This window comes from Esox lucius, chromosome 14 (genome assembly GCF_011004845.1).
Source record: "Esox lucius isolate fEsoLuc1 chromosome 14, fEsoLuc1.pri, whole genome shotgun sequence".
In the NCBI taxonomy this organism is placed as follows: Eukaryota; Metazoa; Chordata; class Actinopteri; order Esociformes; family Esocidae; genus Esox; species Esox lucius.
Window position 1 is genome coordinate 16,607,604 of NC_047582.1, and position 17,097 is coordinate 16,624,700.

Genomic DNA, 17,097 nt, shown 5'->3' on the forward strand with positions numbered 1-17,097 from the left:
GTGATATGTTCCGTGAAAATGACAGCAATGGATTTGGCTAGGTGGTGGAAACTGATCTTGGACTCTGGCATTGATTATGACCCCAAAACCATGACTGTTAATGAGATGTGGTGTCTATTCACAGGACAATCGGGGACAGGATAGGGGAGGGGAAAGCCAGTGGTAACCTTGGAAACACGCTGAAGGTTCTAGGGCGCTTTGATGAGGCAGCAGTGTGCTGTCAGAGACACCTGGACATCTCCCAAGAGCAGGGGGACAAGGTAGTGTACACACACACACACACACACACACACACACACACACACACACACACACACACACACACACACACAGTCACTTCAAACCACATTGGGATCACAATGGGAGGGTTGGATTTTAGTACCTTTTGATCCGATCTTACAAAAACATTGTGATGTTTTAGAACCAACAATTGACTGTGGTCTATGCTTTTGTTTGAAAATGTCTCTACTTGTGTTCTGAAGTTGCTAGTTTTTCTCCCTTTTTTTTTTTTCTGTCTGACAAAGGTGGGAGAGGCCAGGGCTCTGTATAATATAGGGAATGTGTTCCATGCCAAGGGTAGGCAGCAGCTGTGGGGCTGCACCCAGGACCCTGGAGACCTCCCGCCAGATGTCAGGGATACACTGCAAAGGGCTACTGGCCTCTACGAGTAAGTGTGGTGGCGTTAATGTTCACTCCCTTGTACCCATGCCTATATACTCCAAACACAAGCTTGCATGTAGGTGCACATACACACACACACACACACTGTATATAAACTGAACAAAATTATAAATGCAACACTTTTTTTTGCCCCCATTTATCATGAGCTGAATTTTTATATGTACACAAAAAGCCTATTTCTCTCAAATATTGACTGCAGTTCGTCGTCATAACCGACTTGAGTGGGCTAATGCTCACATTCGATGGCGTCTGGCACTTTGGAGAGGTGTTCTCTTCACGGATGAATCCTGGTTTTCACTGCACAGGGCAGATGGCGTCGTGTGGGTGAGCGGTTTGCCCATGGTGGCGGTGGGGTTGTGGTATGGGCAGGTGTGTGTTATGGACAATGAACACAGGTGCATTTTATTGATGGCATTTTGAATGCACAGAGATACAGTGACGAGATCCTGAGGCCCATTGTTGTGCCATTCATCCACGACCATCACCTCATGTTGCAGCATGATAATGCCCGGACCCATGTTGCAAGGATCTGTACACAATTCCTGGAAGCTGAAAACATCCCAGTTCTTGCATGGCCAGCATACTCACCGGACATGTCACCCATCGAACATGTTTGAGATGCTCTGGATCGGCGTATATGACAGCGTGTTCCAGGTCCTGCCAATATCCAGCGACTTCGCACAGCCATTGAAGAGGAGTGGACCAACATTCCACAGGCCACAATCAACAACCTGATCAACTCTACGCGAAGGAGATGTGTTGTGAGGCAAATGGTGTTCACACCAGATACTAATTGGTTTTATATATATATACACACACACACACACACACACACACACACGCGTCTCCCACTGGGCTATTTGCTCCTTCAAAATCCCTCTGTCTGTCAATTAACACCACTTTAATCAGTCTGTGGAGGAGAGGGATTAAGGTGAATTGTCTTTACAGTTACTGTTGTACACAGTCCTCAGTGGACACACTGAGAGGCTCACTTCTGTTTTATATGACAACATGCTGACAGGTGCGGTTGCCTGCATCACGCTTTCATAACTACTGAAGTGCTGTACTTTATACATTGTACAAAAAGTACACATTCAAGATATGGAATGTTAATATGAATCTGAGACAAAAAAAACCATTTGTTGAATTTATGTAAAACACAAATAGGACAGCATACATTAACTCAAGTCTCTTCTACAGGATGAATCTGTGTCTGGTCAAAGAGCTGGGCGATAGAGCTGCTCAGGGGAGGGCCTTTGGTAACCTAGGCAACACCCACTACCTGCTGGGAAATTTTGTGGAGGCCATAAAATTCCACAGACAAGTAAGATATGGATGGTATTTAACATCTGTGTACTGGGAAAAAGGTACAAAGTAGCATGCAAAATTGTGACATACAATATTGTCATTAATTGTATGTTGTTTTTGCACTAGACCATTTTTCTCCTGGGTGAAAACACTTAAACACATGCCTTGATTGACATTGAATATCCTCAGTGTGACGTGAATTACATACTTACAAAACATCATAGTATGTTTTGTGTTTAGGGTAAATGGTCAAGAGCAGCAGGATAGACACATACAGTTGGCCCACAAGAAAGTATATGTACGTTTGTTTGTTCACAGAGACTCTCCATTGCAAAGGAGTTTGGTGACAAGGCAGCCGAACGTAGAGCTTACAGTAACCTTGGCAACGCTCTGATATTCCTAGGCCAGTTCAACACTGCAACAGAGTATTACAGGTGAACAGAGACTACACACTGACACCTACAGGACATGATGTCAAACTGAGCTCAGAATGCTATGTGGTATCCTAGGCTGAATTATCTGGATGTATTCAGTACATAGTATAAACTTTTTTTAGATCGAAATAATGTTTGATTTATTTATAATAAATGTAATATTTTTTAATTTTTAATTTATTTTGTGTAAGATAGTAACAAACTCTTCTACCCAGGAAAACACTGCAGCTGTCCCGTCAGTTAAAGGACCAGGTAATGGAGGCCCAAGCATGTTACAGCCTGGGAAACACCTATACTTTACTGCAGCAGTACGAGAGAGCCATAGACTACCACCTTAAACACCTCCTTATTGCCCAGGAGCTCACTGACAGGTACACATTTAGCGTGCATATGGTTGTCCGCTGTACCTGATTATGACCATATTTATAGTATATGTTTTGGTGGCTACACGGTACATTCTGCATCAGTCCTGTGTGGAACAATTGAATGATATTGCCAAACTTCCTCAGTAACTCCGACAGCAGATTCCTGGTCACGATATCAAATGCCTTCGAGAGTTCCCTTCGGACTGAAGATGAAATCCTAGTGTCAATGGAAATGGGATATTGCCCTGCTTAGGGTGCCATCTTACTTATCGTGTGTTTAATGGGTGTCTTGAGTCTCCATGGTGACTAAAGAGCCCATGGCATTTGTTGTAAAATTAGGGGTGTGGACCCTTGTCCTGTCTACATTTCCCATCTGGCTTTCATCGTTGTCATTTAATAACCCCCAGCTTCGAAATGGACTCATTATTCCCCCCCTCTAACTGTAACTAAAATACATGATAAAGAACTATAGGTACTGAAATGTATGCAGTCACTAATGGCTTATTGATAATGTACGCCGTTGTGGATTGTGCATGTTGGCCACAGATCTCAGATCTGTGTGATAATATGTGATATAATATAACAATTACAGATTCTATTTTTATAAAAGAAATGTTCTCATGATATACATATAGAAAATATGCTTAATAATTCACATTTGCTACACATTGCAGTTGGTTTAAGACAGGTGCTTTCAGCATTAATCTCTCCCCATATGTTTCTCCTTGTTTGGTTTGAACAGTGCAGTGAAGTTGCCACATTGTTTCACCTGACTGTTGTCCATAGCAACTGCAATGGATAATAAAAATGGGCTTACTTTCCTTGTGAGTTGAGAAAGAAATGACCTTGGCAGATCTGGCGGGGAGTTGAGACAATTTCTGAAATTCCATATGTGCTTTTATTGTGCTATGTTTGTGCACAGGGAGGTTATGCGTGCAGTAGCCTGTTTAACAGAAAGCACCCAAATGAGTTGTAGTTGTGCGACACAGTCAACCCTATCGTCATTCAGCTATCGGAGATATACGTACACTATGTTACATTGAGCTCTGAGGTTATGTTGGTATTTTCTAGTAAAACGTGCTCTTGTTTTATAAAATGTGCTCTCGTTTTACTAGTTGGGAGAGCACCGCCAGGTTTATCCAGTCCACTCAATCTAAAATAAAAATCACGTCTTTTATAACCACAGCACGTCTTTTAAAACCCAGAGCATGTTTTATAAAAATAATATCTTGAGTCAATGTCCCCGCCAGACCCCACTAAGTTGGCTTTTTTAATCACTTATTTTTGCATAATTTATTTGACTGAGCCTCATTTGGACCTTAACATGCTGTTGTTTTAAATATATTAACACCCCTGATTGGCTGACTGAATGGAACCATTCCCCTGGAACCAGATTTATAGTCATTGGTCTACTTTTGGATTATTGTAATTAACCTCAGTGACAATATCGTCAAACATACAGGAAAAACTTGTTTCTAACTTCACTGCTTATGTGTTGATAGGGTTGGAGAGGGCCGTGCTTGCTGGAGTCTGGGAAATGCCTTTGTGTCTTTAGGGAACCATCGTCAGGCCCTACACTATGCCCGCAAACACCTAGAAATCTCCAGAGAGGTATCCTGGAAGCTGCTCTCCTTTCTGAGTTGTATTACTGTGAAGAATACATCTCATTGAAGAGTAGTCAATGACATTTACCTATCTCTGTTCTTCCATTTCTCTGCTCGTACTCCCAGATTGGAGACCGGAACGGTGAGTTGACAGCCAGGATGAATGTAGAGCAGCTGATGGAGGCTCTGGGGGTCAACGAGAGTGACCTTTCCCCATGCGGGTCAGAGTTTGAGGTGCAAGGTGAGAGAGATTTCCTTCTATGGTTCCACCTTGAATTTGTATTTTCACTGTGAGAGGAAGACCTGCACTAGAAATTATGACCGGGCCAAAGTCTGGAATAACGCGGCCAATGCTTCCACCTCCTGGCTGCACGTGCCCCTGGCGACAGTTGTTTAAGTCCCGTCTCTAACACTTGGTGTGTGACGTTCTCTGGCTCAGGAGTTTTGGCTTTTAAATATATCAAAACCAAATTACAGTTGTGATGCACATCTGGGTTGAAATAGGATTTCAAAATATCAGTTATTTTCACATATTTGCAAGCTGAAAGTTGGGAATGATTTTAAGATATACACATACATTCACACAGTCTCCAAATTTTATTTGAGACAATTATTTAGATTTTAAGCTTGTGTATATATTAAGCCTTGTGCTTAATTTCCAAGGTACTGCTGGATTGTTTGCCAATGTTAATATCATTACTCAAGACAATGTCACTCAAAACAATGTATTTAGAAAGTAAATGAAGAGGACTGACTTTAGGAGATGTAAAAACACTTGATTGGTGAATGGTAAATGGTTTATAAATGACCAGTTTATTAGTTAACACAACTTTAAAAATGTTATGGTTACCAAAGGAGTTTTCATTAATAGATACTGAAATGCGCAATTATGAAAATGTACTAACTACACTAAGTCCCTTCTGGGTAAAATGCTAAATATCCTTAATGTAAAATGTATTTCAACCCAGGTCTAAATGATAACCACTGGTGTTTTATTGGGATAACAATTAGTTTCCCCTATAAACACTGGTTTGTCCAGTTTTTGTCCTCCCAATGTGGATAAGAAACGTATGAGGTTGAAGATGAGGGTTATTTTGATAATAATGGGCCTTAGGAAATTGGTCCGCGTCTGCAATTGTCTGCATTTTGACATTTGTTATGAGGTGTTCATATGCTATCCAGGGGGCCCCTGCATCCTGGTCTGGTAATCCGGTCCTGTTCCTCACCACACCACGCCCTCACACAACCCTGGGCACACGCTCTCTCACATAAAGAACTCAAAGAAAACATCACAACACATCTCCACCCAAACCCCGGGTTGAGACCGAGAGGGATGCAGGACCCAAGATGGGTTCCTAGCAGGATATTTACTGGATGCGGCAAATTGAATAAAACTATAGAATAATAAGAATAGAATAATAAGAATTAAATCAACATTTTAAATGTCTGCAGCTAGTGAAAGAGGTAAGACAATGACTTTATCAAAACATTTTGAATGGTTTTGGATGCATAGACTTCTTTTTGGCTAAGGATCTGTTAACAATAGTAGAAAGTTTGAATGAATACTTTAGCAGGCTACTGTTTTATGGTATAAGCAGTTTAATATTTTTTTTGTAATCATTGAAGAGTTTTGCAATGCTCGGATGGATTATTCTGCAAATATCTCACAGCCCTAGGCTTAGATGATGTATGCATAGTGATGTATCATTGTGCTTGTGTCAACAGAATGGTGCTGATAATGCATCTCTAGAGCCAGGCATAGTCTTAGTGAATGCATTATGCATGACCCTCCCAGGACTTCAGTAGAAGTACGGTTATCTATATTATAGAGTCATCGTTTCAGCCCCATCATTCTAAGGTCGGATTTAATCAATCCAAATCAAATGACGGAGAGGTGTGTTTTACCAAGGAATATGCACAGTTAATGTTTCCCCTAGACCGAGATGCACTTCATAAATGTGTGCTACTTAATATTGTACTGCTGTACATATGGTAACTGCTGTACAAGTCAACATGTGCAGTACTAAGCGTATGAGTTAAGTGTATTTCCAAATTCTTCGTCTGACCGATTTCTCATTGTAATACCTTGTTAACAAATAGTCGGGCAATGCACTGGGTATTCCTAGAGGACGTCTTTTTTTTAGGCTATGACAGGTGAGCTGAGAAGCCACGTGAGACATCTGATGGAGATTGATAGATGGATTGAAGTGGATGTTGTCATTGTTTGAGGTCATTCCAGAGCATTGCATCTTCCATTGCGCCCAGGTTTGGGAGGAACGGGTGAGTCAGGTGTACTCAGGCCTGCTTTCTGTATGGAGAGGACGTACTGAATGTTTATTTGGAACAGGGAGCGTCTGTTTGGAACAGCAGGCCTTCACTGTACAGGCTGTTTAGTTGGTTCCTGAGCCCTGGCCACATGAATCTCACAGCAAACACATTGAAAGAAAAGGACAGGACAGAACAGAAAGTCAGTTTATTTTATTTCTTCACTGTAATTTAACCAGGTAATTGAGGATGAATACTATATGGACAAAATACACTCACCTAAAGGATTATTAGGAACACCTGTTAAATTTCTCATTAATGCAATTATCTAATCAACCAATCACATGGCAGTTGCTTCAATGCATTTAGGGGTGTGGTCCTGGTCAAGACAATTCCCTGAACTCCAAACTGAATGTCAGAATGGGAAAGAAAGGTGATTTAAGCAATTTTGAGCGTGGCATGGTTGTTGGTGCCAGACGGGCCGGTCTGAGTATTTCACAATCTGCTCAGTTACTGAGATTTTCACGCAAAACCATTTCTAGGGTTTACAAAGAATGGTGTGAAAAGGGAAAAATATCCAGTATGCGGCAGTCCTGTGGGCAAAAATGCCTTGTTGATGCTAGAGGTCAGAGGAGAATGGGCCGACTGATTCAAGCTGATAGAAGAGCAACTTTGACTGAAATAACCACTTGTTACAACCGAGGTATGCAGCAAAGCATTTGTGAAGCCACAACACGCACAACCTTGAGGCGGATGGGCTACAACAGCAGAAGACCCCACCGGGTACCACTCATCTCCACTACAAATAGGAAAAAGAGGCTACAATTTGCACGAGCTCACCAAAATTGGAGAGTTGAAGACTGGAAGAATGTTGCCTGGTCTGATGAGTCTCGATTTCTGTTGAGACATTCAGATGGTAGAGTCAGAATTTGGCGTAAACAGAATGAGAACATGGATCCATCATGCCTTGTTACCACTGTGCAGGCTGGTGGTGGTGGTGTAATGGTGTGGGGGATGTTTTCTTGGCACACTTTAGGCCCCTTAGTGCCAATTAGGCATCGTTTAAATGCCACGGCCTACCTGAGCATTGTTTCTGACCATGTCCATCCCTTTATGACCACCATGTACCCATCCTCTGATGGCTACTTCCAGCAGGATAAAGCTTGAATAATTTCAAATTGGTTTCTTGAACATGACAATGAGTTCACTGTACTGAAATGCCCCCCGCAGTCACCAGATCTCAACCCAATAGAGCATCTTTGGGATGTGGTGGAACGGGAGCTTCGTGCCCTGGATGTGCATCCCACAAATCTCCATCAACTGCAAGATGCTATCCTATCAATATGGGCCAACATTTCTAAAGAATGCTTTCAGCACATTGTTGAATCAATGCCACGTAGAATTAAGGCAGTTCTGAAGGCGAAAGGGGGTCAAACACAGTATTAGTATGGTGTTCCTAATAATCCTTTAGGTGAGTGTATACAACAGAAATTCAAATGCATACAACATCATACTGTTTTCATCATATATATAAAGAACTAAAATAAGTTTGTACCAGTGAGTCTGGCATTGTGTGTTGAGCAAGACCAGTAAAACATAGATTAAGTGGGTCCTGGTGACAACGCTGATAAGATTGTGGAAGAGGAAATGTATTGCACACTTTATTACATGGTGCTTGCAATGCCTGTTTTGTGGGTTCGATTCCCACAGGGTTATTTGGTTAGTGTCAAGGCCCCAGACGCATGTTTCAAATTCAATGTTCAAATCATGATACAAGAACATAATCGTTCTGAATAATTCGAATCCATTTTTAGCTAGCTGGTTGGGCAAGCAGCAGTTGCTAATGTATTCCAATATTGCTGTAGATCTACCAATATAAACAAATAAGGTGTCTTGGTTTGTGTCTTTCAAGTACCCTTTAACAAAACGATAGGCAGATAGTACGAGCATGAGATGTGGACTGCCAAAGTGGACGTGCAGTCTCATCTCTTACATCCAGCTGTTCTGTGTCCTCTGTGTCTCTGTAAATGCCCTCTCGCTGGAGAGTAAAGGGCTCCTTCACCAGTGTTTTCCTAGCTGTCTGACTGAACCTCATCCTCACCACGCATCACCAGATCACAGCACACCCATGGGAAACCACGCATGCTGCATTTAGCGCAAACCGAGTTCATGGGAATGAGCAATCTGACCTGTATGGGAAACTGTGGATTTTTGTTTTTTTGGTGTTGAGTATGTTTGTTCATTAAGTAAATATAAACATTTTGTGTTAACTAGACGCTCCTTCCGTTGATTCATTATTGGCTTTTGATTGAAGATCTGAGAACATTTAGAGTTGACAATATGCCCCGAAATGGCAGTTTTTGCTATTATTTTGCGCATCACTGAAGATGCCTGTGCCTGGTACTGTCAAACTCAAGGTAAATTCTTTAGACTTTAATCTCCACTGATATATTTTTTTTCTTGGTTCTAGGAGCCAGGCCCAAATTCACTAAAAGAAACAGCATGGACAGTGTGGAGCTATGGAAATACTCATCAGATAAGGTAAAGACTGAATAATTTAGTAAATAAGGTTTTGTTTTTCGCCTATAATTACACTGGCATGTTTCTTTCACACATCTTATAATGTTGTATTTTATTTTTGATATAAAATTGCAACTCACAAATGTAACCAACAGTGCCACTTTGGTACCACAGCAGTTGCACTTTCATAGCACCCAGCTGACCACAACAGTTTAGGTTTGCTAGCTGACAAGTGGCTGGGAAACCACTCAGGTGATGCAAATTAGCCATGCATAGCCCTGGGAGGGGAGAGGCATCGCTCTGGCAACTTCCTCTGGTTGCTTGGGCACGTGCAAAGCTAGCTGAGGTCGTCAGATGTGTGAGCGTGCCCTCCCAAGGGTTGATCTGCGGATTGGCTTGGCATGGATGCCATGGAAGAAGCTATGCCAAATCCATTGGGAGCTGTTGAAATGTGCCCAGAGATGCAAATTTGGTTTAGGGATAACGGCAATAAATGGGGATAAAAAATAATACCAAGAAATGTAATTCATTAACTGTAAATGTTAGACATTTTAAATGAATGAAAATCAAATGGTTTTACTTTTCCTGGAGAATGGAGACAGCCATGATTTGGACAGTATATCCCGGAGATGGAAGAATCAACAGTCTCAGCCAGGCAGAGGGAAAGGCTACCCCAACAGCCAGTCCTTAGATGAAAGGCAGTGGTTGAATTCTACTGTGGACACTGATGACATCACTGTTCAAGTGCCGCTTCCAGTGAGTATCTATATGGGAATTTTAACACTGAAAGATATTTAGCAATTCACACAACTTATTTTTATCGGAGTATATCTATCTTTTTTTTTTCTTCTAGCACTCATAATTACAAGTTTTCTTGTTATGTCTCTGCCTATTAATAACATGCCCCTATTAGTTGCATTAATTTAATTTATTTACCTTTTTAACTTGGTGTAGAATACCAGAGGAAGTTAGATCTGTGAGTCTCATCAGGTCCATTAATAATAACACTGGTTTTCATGTGTAACCTAGTTCTTTAATGGGCTCAGATGTGATTAATTTGAAGTGTTAACTTTAGCTGATATTAGCCTTAGCGCCTTTGAGTAGCTTGTTTTTCCTTACAGGATTCTCCTAAAGCCTTAATTAAATCTCGTACTTTCCATCTAGTATCAAAGGGTTCCACTGAAAGGCATTATCTACCGACTCCAGCTTCAGTTTCCTCTCTGCATTTTAGATATGGTAGCCTTTTAAGTAATCAATAAAAGCTAACCTGATGGCTAAAACGTCATAAATCTGGTTAGCACCAGCACTGGTAATCAGGAAGAGATTTCTGAATTGTTTGGTTCTTGCTTTCTTGCACCTTTTGTGAAAGATTTACATCACATTGGGGAAAGGAATAGTGTTGTAAGTGATATTGCCAAGGGATGAACGAAATGCTTGTTACTAATAATTTGGCCAAATGTTACACCAATGTATTATATAATATTATAGTATTATGAGTAGATTATAAAAATACCTAATTGAGGTCCATCTAAAGTAAATTTTTTTTTTTTATGTAGTTACTAATCTCTGTAGATGGTATATTGCTCAGTCTGTATCAGAGTGGCATGAGTGGTGGGATATGAAGTCTTGTCCTTCATAAAAACATCTCATATTTGCAACGAAACAATTCCTCTATCAACAGCAATGACACTTGCTCAATGCAGAGTGCCATGTTAGTTACCAGGAAAAAAACATTGTCAGCGAGTTTATACACCTTCCAAGTCAGTGGTCTAGACAAAGCGATTTGCCGTTCAATGCCGCAACGATTTCTTGTTGATACTTTGAATCGAAAAATGTATTTACATGTTGTTGTTTTTTTGTTGTTTTTATGGTGTAAAACTACCGTTGTGTCATGTTGCTTTATTATGAGACATTAGCTGAATGATTTCTAATAACAGACACTTGACTATGTGACCGGCTATGTTGGATGTGTTTACAACTGATTTGGATCTTGGACAAAGTAGCTGTTCTGATTGGTCAATGTTTGCATCTGAATGTCAATCAGTTCATGAGCCGCTCTTGTTGGCTATCCAACCTTTTTGTCTATTTAAAATATCCAAAATATAGTGTTATATAATAATATAGTGTATATTGTTAGGTGGTCAACCAGTGAGTTTATATATGTGTGTGTTAAAAGAGAAGAGTTGGTTTGAATGCGATCTACACTCGCTGTAATTCAACTGACTTCCACAAGGTGGGAGTAAATTAGGCCCATCTCCTTAAAGTTTGAGACTCCATTCTAAAATCTTGCACAGTAGGATTATATTTAGTTTTTTTAATGTGAAAACAGCATCACATAAAAATCTGATTTGTGGTGGTTGCATCATGGTATGATCGGAACTGCTTCAGTCTCCTTTACACCAGACACTAGGATCGGAGTCGACCTTTTAGCAGGGCAATACCCAACAAGACACAGCCAAACCTGTGTTTAACTGTATTTCTGACTGGCGTAGTTACGTTTTTTTACTCGAATCTGCATGATCTCCACCTTGTTGGTTCTTGTTTTATTCTTATATATCTGCTCCTCTCCTCCCTTCATGTTTCTGTCTTCATGACATAGTAGTTCTTTACATCATAACGGTAGAAAATATAGCCCTTTACACCATCACTTTCCACCTCTCTCTCTTTTCCACCCAACTCTCTCTCCCTCACTCACTCACTTCCCTTAGCCCTAAATGAATAATGGACAAGATAGATCCAGACAGACAGAGTCCCAGGAGAACAGATGTAGACCGAGAGGCATGTGGAGAACAGAGACAGAAAGACATAAGGAGAACAAGTGAAAACAGAGAGGCATGTGGAGAACCGAGACAAAAGCATAAGGAGAACAATCAGAGACAGGGGAGGCAGGGGGAGGCAGGGGGAGGCAGGGGGAGGCAGGGGGAGAAGGGGGAGGCAGGGGGAGAAGGGGGAGGCATGGGGGGGATGGGGGAGGCATGGGGGGATGGGGGAGGCATGGGGGGATGGGGGAGGCATGGGGGGATGGGGGAGGCATGGGGAGAAGGGAGTCAGAATAATATTCACGCATTTTAATGAATGTGTACATATTATTAGAGATCTCGGTGAATGTTTCGCTTCTATACATTATAGAAAAAAATTACAGAGTTATTGATTGAGATTTTCCATTATGTGTCTGGTAACTATGTTTTGGCAGTGCTCAGAGTTTTCTTCTGAATACAGGTTGGTGGCTGGATGTCTCTGCTGTGTTGGCATGCAACCCAGCCAAGACCCGGAAGACTGCTCTGACCATGCCTCAGCGGCCCTTGTCAAGATGGCAAAATGCACTTAGTTTTAGTCCCGCATCGATGTGTGTGAATATCTGTTCAATACCACCACATGCTCAACTATTATCAGCACCTCCTTATTCAAAACGTCTTCCTAGCGCTATGCCCTCATCTGCCCGCCTTCGTCATGGATAACTATGTGCCTTTCTAAGAAAGATCTCTCCTCATAATTTGAGAAGTTATTTTTTCTACAGTGGGAAAGAGAGAGGCCGAACTCCAATTAGGACTTGATGACCTACAGACGAGAGGGAGATCGATGGAAGACGAGGGGGAGATCGACGGAAGACGAGGGGGAGGGGGAGAGAGCCGGGCTGGTGACTGAGGAGGAAGAGAAAAGAGGGATTGGAAGGAGAGTGAGAGTTTAGAGAGCTGGGGGAGAAGGGATAGAGGAGAAGCTGGAAGGAATGAGAGAAATTATTATAAAAGGGAAGATAGAACAAGGGAGGGATGTGTACTTTAATTTTTTGTGTAAAGTGTGTGAAACTAAGAAATATATAGGCAAAACGGGTGCTTTCATGGTCAGACAATTCACAGAACTCAGTTCATTACTTGTTGGATGACAGTGTTGCTTGGTATAGTTTCTTTAATGTTAGCGTAAATGTCTATTCTAGCCTACATCTTTCTTGCTCGGACAGTCACATTTTGTAGCAATTAAATGCTTTTACAACAGGCAGCAAAGCAAATGTTTGAAGTGTAGCCCAATTTGGTTAAGATAATTAGAGCATTAGACATTATTGATCTGGGATGTCTCCCTGATCTCTGCTCAACCTCTTTAATACCAAACCATTACCTGGCCATGGTATTATCATCAACATAAAGGCAGGATCACACACTGATTCCTCCACAGTACAGAAAAATTTATACTCAGAGAAAACTATGGAGGAAAGGGTGTTAACTAACATACGGGGATGCTGTGCTATGGTTGATGGCCTGACCACAAGTATACTGAACATTGGAACAAGCTCAATGAAACAGTATACATAATAGCAGATTGGTTCAGCACTATCCAGGGTTGTGCTGTGACCCTTGTTATATAACTTTGCATTCACTCTTTCAGAAGTTGGGTCGTGACCCCTCAGATGAGGACTGCTTCTTCGATCTCCTCAGCAAGTTCCAAAGCAGCCGCATGGATGACCAGCGCTGCCATCTTGACGACCAAAATGGAGAAAATGGCAAGAATGGAGGGGCTGTCTCTCTCAATGAAATGCTAGGTAGGTTAGTGTGTGATGGTGTTCTAAATCTGGGAAATATTGGGACTTTCACTCTACTTAGGACTTTAATTACCTCCATCAACTGTCTTATACATGAATGCATAAATAACTAAAGGCACTCATTGCTGGACATATATAGTCCATTTCTTTTAATGTAAAATGTGTATTAGTCTTGTGGTCTCGTGTTTGGTTGGTTTGGGGAGTTAGGAATCTACTTTGGTTGCTGTGCCTTGTTGTGCTTTAGCGACTCTTTTGATGCATTCTTGTGACCAGAGAGTGCATTCCTTTTGGAGTGTAAGGATTCTAGTCTAGACTTCTTGATTGAGCGAACAGTGTGTAACAGAATGGCATCGGATTTGCTTTGGATAACACGTATCTCGACATCGACAGCCTCGAGTCCGCTGGGCGTTGCAGCAATGAAGCACAGCCTTAATCACAAATTGGATATCATGAAATTGCAGCAGAAAACCAGTTAAATAAAAGAGAAGTAGATAAAAAGAATCCTGTCTTTTATTCCTCAGACTCGGCACTCATCACCTCACCCCAGACAGAGGAGCTGTTTGACCTGATCGTCAGCTCCCAGAGCCGGCGCCTAGACGACCAGCGTGTCAGTGTTAGCAACCTGCCCGGCCTCCGGATCACCCACAACAACCTAGGCCACCTGTGTGTTGACGCAGACCCCCAGGAGCCCAGCGATGACTTCTTTAACATGCTCATCAAGTGCCAGGTAGGACCACACCTCACGGTCTCAACATCTCTGTGCTGATACCCTCAACTCCAACATTTGAGCTAAGTGTCCATTTGGCCTAAACCAGTGCAAGTTTAAGGTGGAATACAGCAATGTTTGTGCACATATTGGGTTATACAGGATTTATAAAATGCAGGATTCCTTGCTGTTGTCTACTCCCCCCGTAATTTATTTTATCTCGTTCTCCTTGTCTGCCTCCAGTCCTCCAGGATTGATGACCAGCGGTGCTCCCCTCCAGAAGGGGGGCCCCGGGCCCCCACGGTGCCCGACGAGGACTTCTTCAGTCTAATTCAAAGGGTACAGGCCAAGCGCATGGACGAGCAGCGGGTGCACCTCCCATCAGACGAACAGGACGGCCCTGATTCTGATCCAGAACCGCCCTCTGGAGACTCCAGCTAGGGGCCCAAGCACGCGCCCTTGGTGGATTCCATGTCGTAGAAGGTGGAAATCAATGGCAAAGAAAAAGATGTAGGGGGGAAACTGGCCCCCACTTGAGATCTGGGAAGGGTTGAAATTAAGCGTGATGTAACAATCGAGCCCCATGTGCAATAGGCGGCACCCTTTCAGATGTTGTGAATCTGTTTAGTGGCGAAAGATGTGTAAATCTGGTAAAGAATGAATTTATATTATACAATATTGACATGAATGAAGGCTTGATTTAGTTTTTCCTCGAGGGGGTTTGACATGCCAACAGGACATAACAGAAATATAATTCCCCATCAACTGCCTTAACCAGTTTTCCTCAGATTGTATACTCAAATTTCAGGTGTCTATAATTTGGAAGCGCATGATATAGTGGTATTTGATTTGGGTGTGACATTAAATGCTGCTGATATTATTGGTTCAAGAAGAGTATTAGCTACAGTTTGCAGTGGTGAAATTGCATTCAGTGTTAGACAACATCTAGAGACGACATGAGTGATAATAAAACCAACATGTTGTTCAAGTTGTTCAGTTAATAGCCTCTAGTAAAAAAAAGCCAGGTTATCAAAAATGAATTGATCCATTTCTCAACGATCCTTTTCATATTTAAGGGAGACAGTAAGTAGTTGAAATCAAACTTGAATCAAGGTGCATCACTTCAGTTAGACCATGAAAGTGCCAATAGTGTTGATTTAGTTATTAGTCTACTCTTTTCAGTCAACAAATGTCGAGTGTTAAAGCCCTCACAGTGCCATCAAATTGTGACTGACCAATGACCTAAGAGAGGACATTCTAATGGTTAGGGGATGTTTTATGACAGCACAACAGTACAGGCACACAATGCAGTTTTGTAGATATCACCTGCTCCAATTCCAGAACAGTTTCTTGTCTAATTTTGTTATACTGCCTCTTTGTGGTGAAACATGTATACTACAGCATTCCTGTGTACCCAGTTTGAAATTGTAAATCATTAATAGTGGAAGGTTGAGGATGTAATCTTGTGCGCATTGTCTAATGTTTTTAATATTTTTTTATTTCAGTTACCAGCTATAATCTGTACAGTATACCTATATTGCAGATTTTTTGCAGATTATTTTGTAAAGGTTAGTGTATTTGCAAAGAATTTTAGTGCCTGATGTGTATTTAAATTTTGAGTTCTACTGTAGCAGACCCAGTGGACCAAAGATAGGTACAGACTGGAGAATTAAAAAATAAATATATATATGCTTGTAGTAGGATCTAAATGAACGAAATTGTTGATACATGTTGCCTAACTGATTATCCAAAATGTATATTTTGGTTGCAGTTCTTTGGGACTCCATTTGTAGATGTTAGCATGGTGCTCTTGATTGTAACCTCAAGTATCGTGTCCACAATCCATGGCAGGTCTTGAATTTACCCTGTGTGGTTTTTCATCTGATTAATAAATTAAACAATTGAAATTATTATTCTTTTAATTTTTGTAATTAAGGTCTATGTCCCCACTGTTTTCCAAAAGAAATAAATTATAAAATGTTCTCTATTCTCATACCTAGGTCCAGACTTATGGTACAATTCTGTTTGTTACTGTCATATGCACATATTTTTGTATTTATGTTCCATTTAAGGACATCATGTCCCACCCGGCTTTTAATACAATATTGATTTAACTCTTGTCATGTCAACACGTCACCAAAATAAAGTCTGCATTCAATCAAGGGACAATGATTCAACTGTAGTATTATCCAAATTGTTGTGAATGCCTTTTATTACACCCATATTCAATTGAAGAACTATTGTTGATGGACAAGCTTTTAGATATCCAATGAATAATTGGCTTGTTCCTGGTTGGTGAGGGCACAGTAAACTGATCATCAAATTGGTGATCATAGGAGTCTACAGAACAGTGACGCATGGAAAGAAAGGCAGTGGTCTTTATTCAGCTGGAGATGTGGTTCACCTTTGCACATTGTTGTTTTTTTTCCGATGTATTGTAAAACAGCCTTCTCCCTAGGCTATTGCGGCTGAAAGAGTCTGGGAACAAGTTTAACTGCAAAAACACGGAAGCATTATTGCTCTTATATTGTTACAGGATCAGATCCCCTTTGAAAATTGCTGTACATAAACAGCCACTCCTCAAATGATGTCATAGAGAGGCTCACCATGGGAATAGAAATACATTCCTCTGCACTTCTGATTCCATCTGTATTAAAGGAACCAGGACTATTCAGTACAT

The 17,097-nt window shown here is 41.3% G+C and overlaps 1 protein-coding gene across 2 annotated transcripts in view; it reads left to right on the forward strand.

Annotated features, from left to right (window-relative positions):
• Positions 1-16,583, forward strand: part of gpsm1b (G protein signaling modulator 1b) — a 38,541-nt gene extending 21,958 nt beyond the window's left edge. For both annotated transcript variants that reach the window (XM_010877993.5, XM_034297069.1), the window contains exons 3-14: positions 125-260; positions 525-667; positions 1,882-2,005; positions 2,308-2,423; positions 2,639-2,794; positions 4,291-4,399; positions 4,519-4,633; positions 9,128-9,198; positions 9,769-9,933; positions 13,558-13,711; positions 14,233-14,438; positions 14,661-16,583. In XM_010877993.5, coding sequence (XP_010876295.1) covers positions 125-260; positions 525-667; positions 1,882-2,005; positions 2,308-2,423; positions 2,639-2,794; positions 4,291-4,399; positions 4,519-4,633; positions 9,128-9,198; positions 9,769-9,933; positions 13,558-13,711; positions 14,233-14,438; positions 14,661-14,858 — 1,693 coding nt within the window. In that variant the 3' untranslated portion in view covers positions 14,859-16,583. The remainder of the gene's footprint in view (positions 1-124; positions 261-524; positions 668-1,881; positions 2,006-2,307; positions 2,424-2,638; positions 2,795-4,290; positions 4,400-4,518; positions 4,634-9,127; positions 9,199-9,768; positions 9,934-13,557; positions 13,712-14,232; positions 14,439-14,660) is intronic.
• The last annotated feature ends 514 nt before the right edge of the window (positions 16,584-17,097 follow it).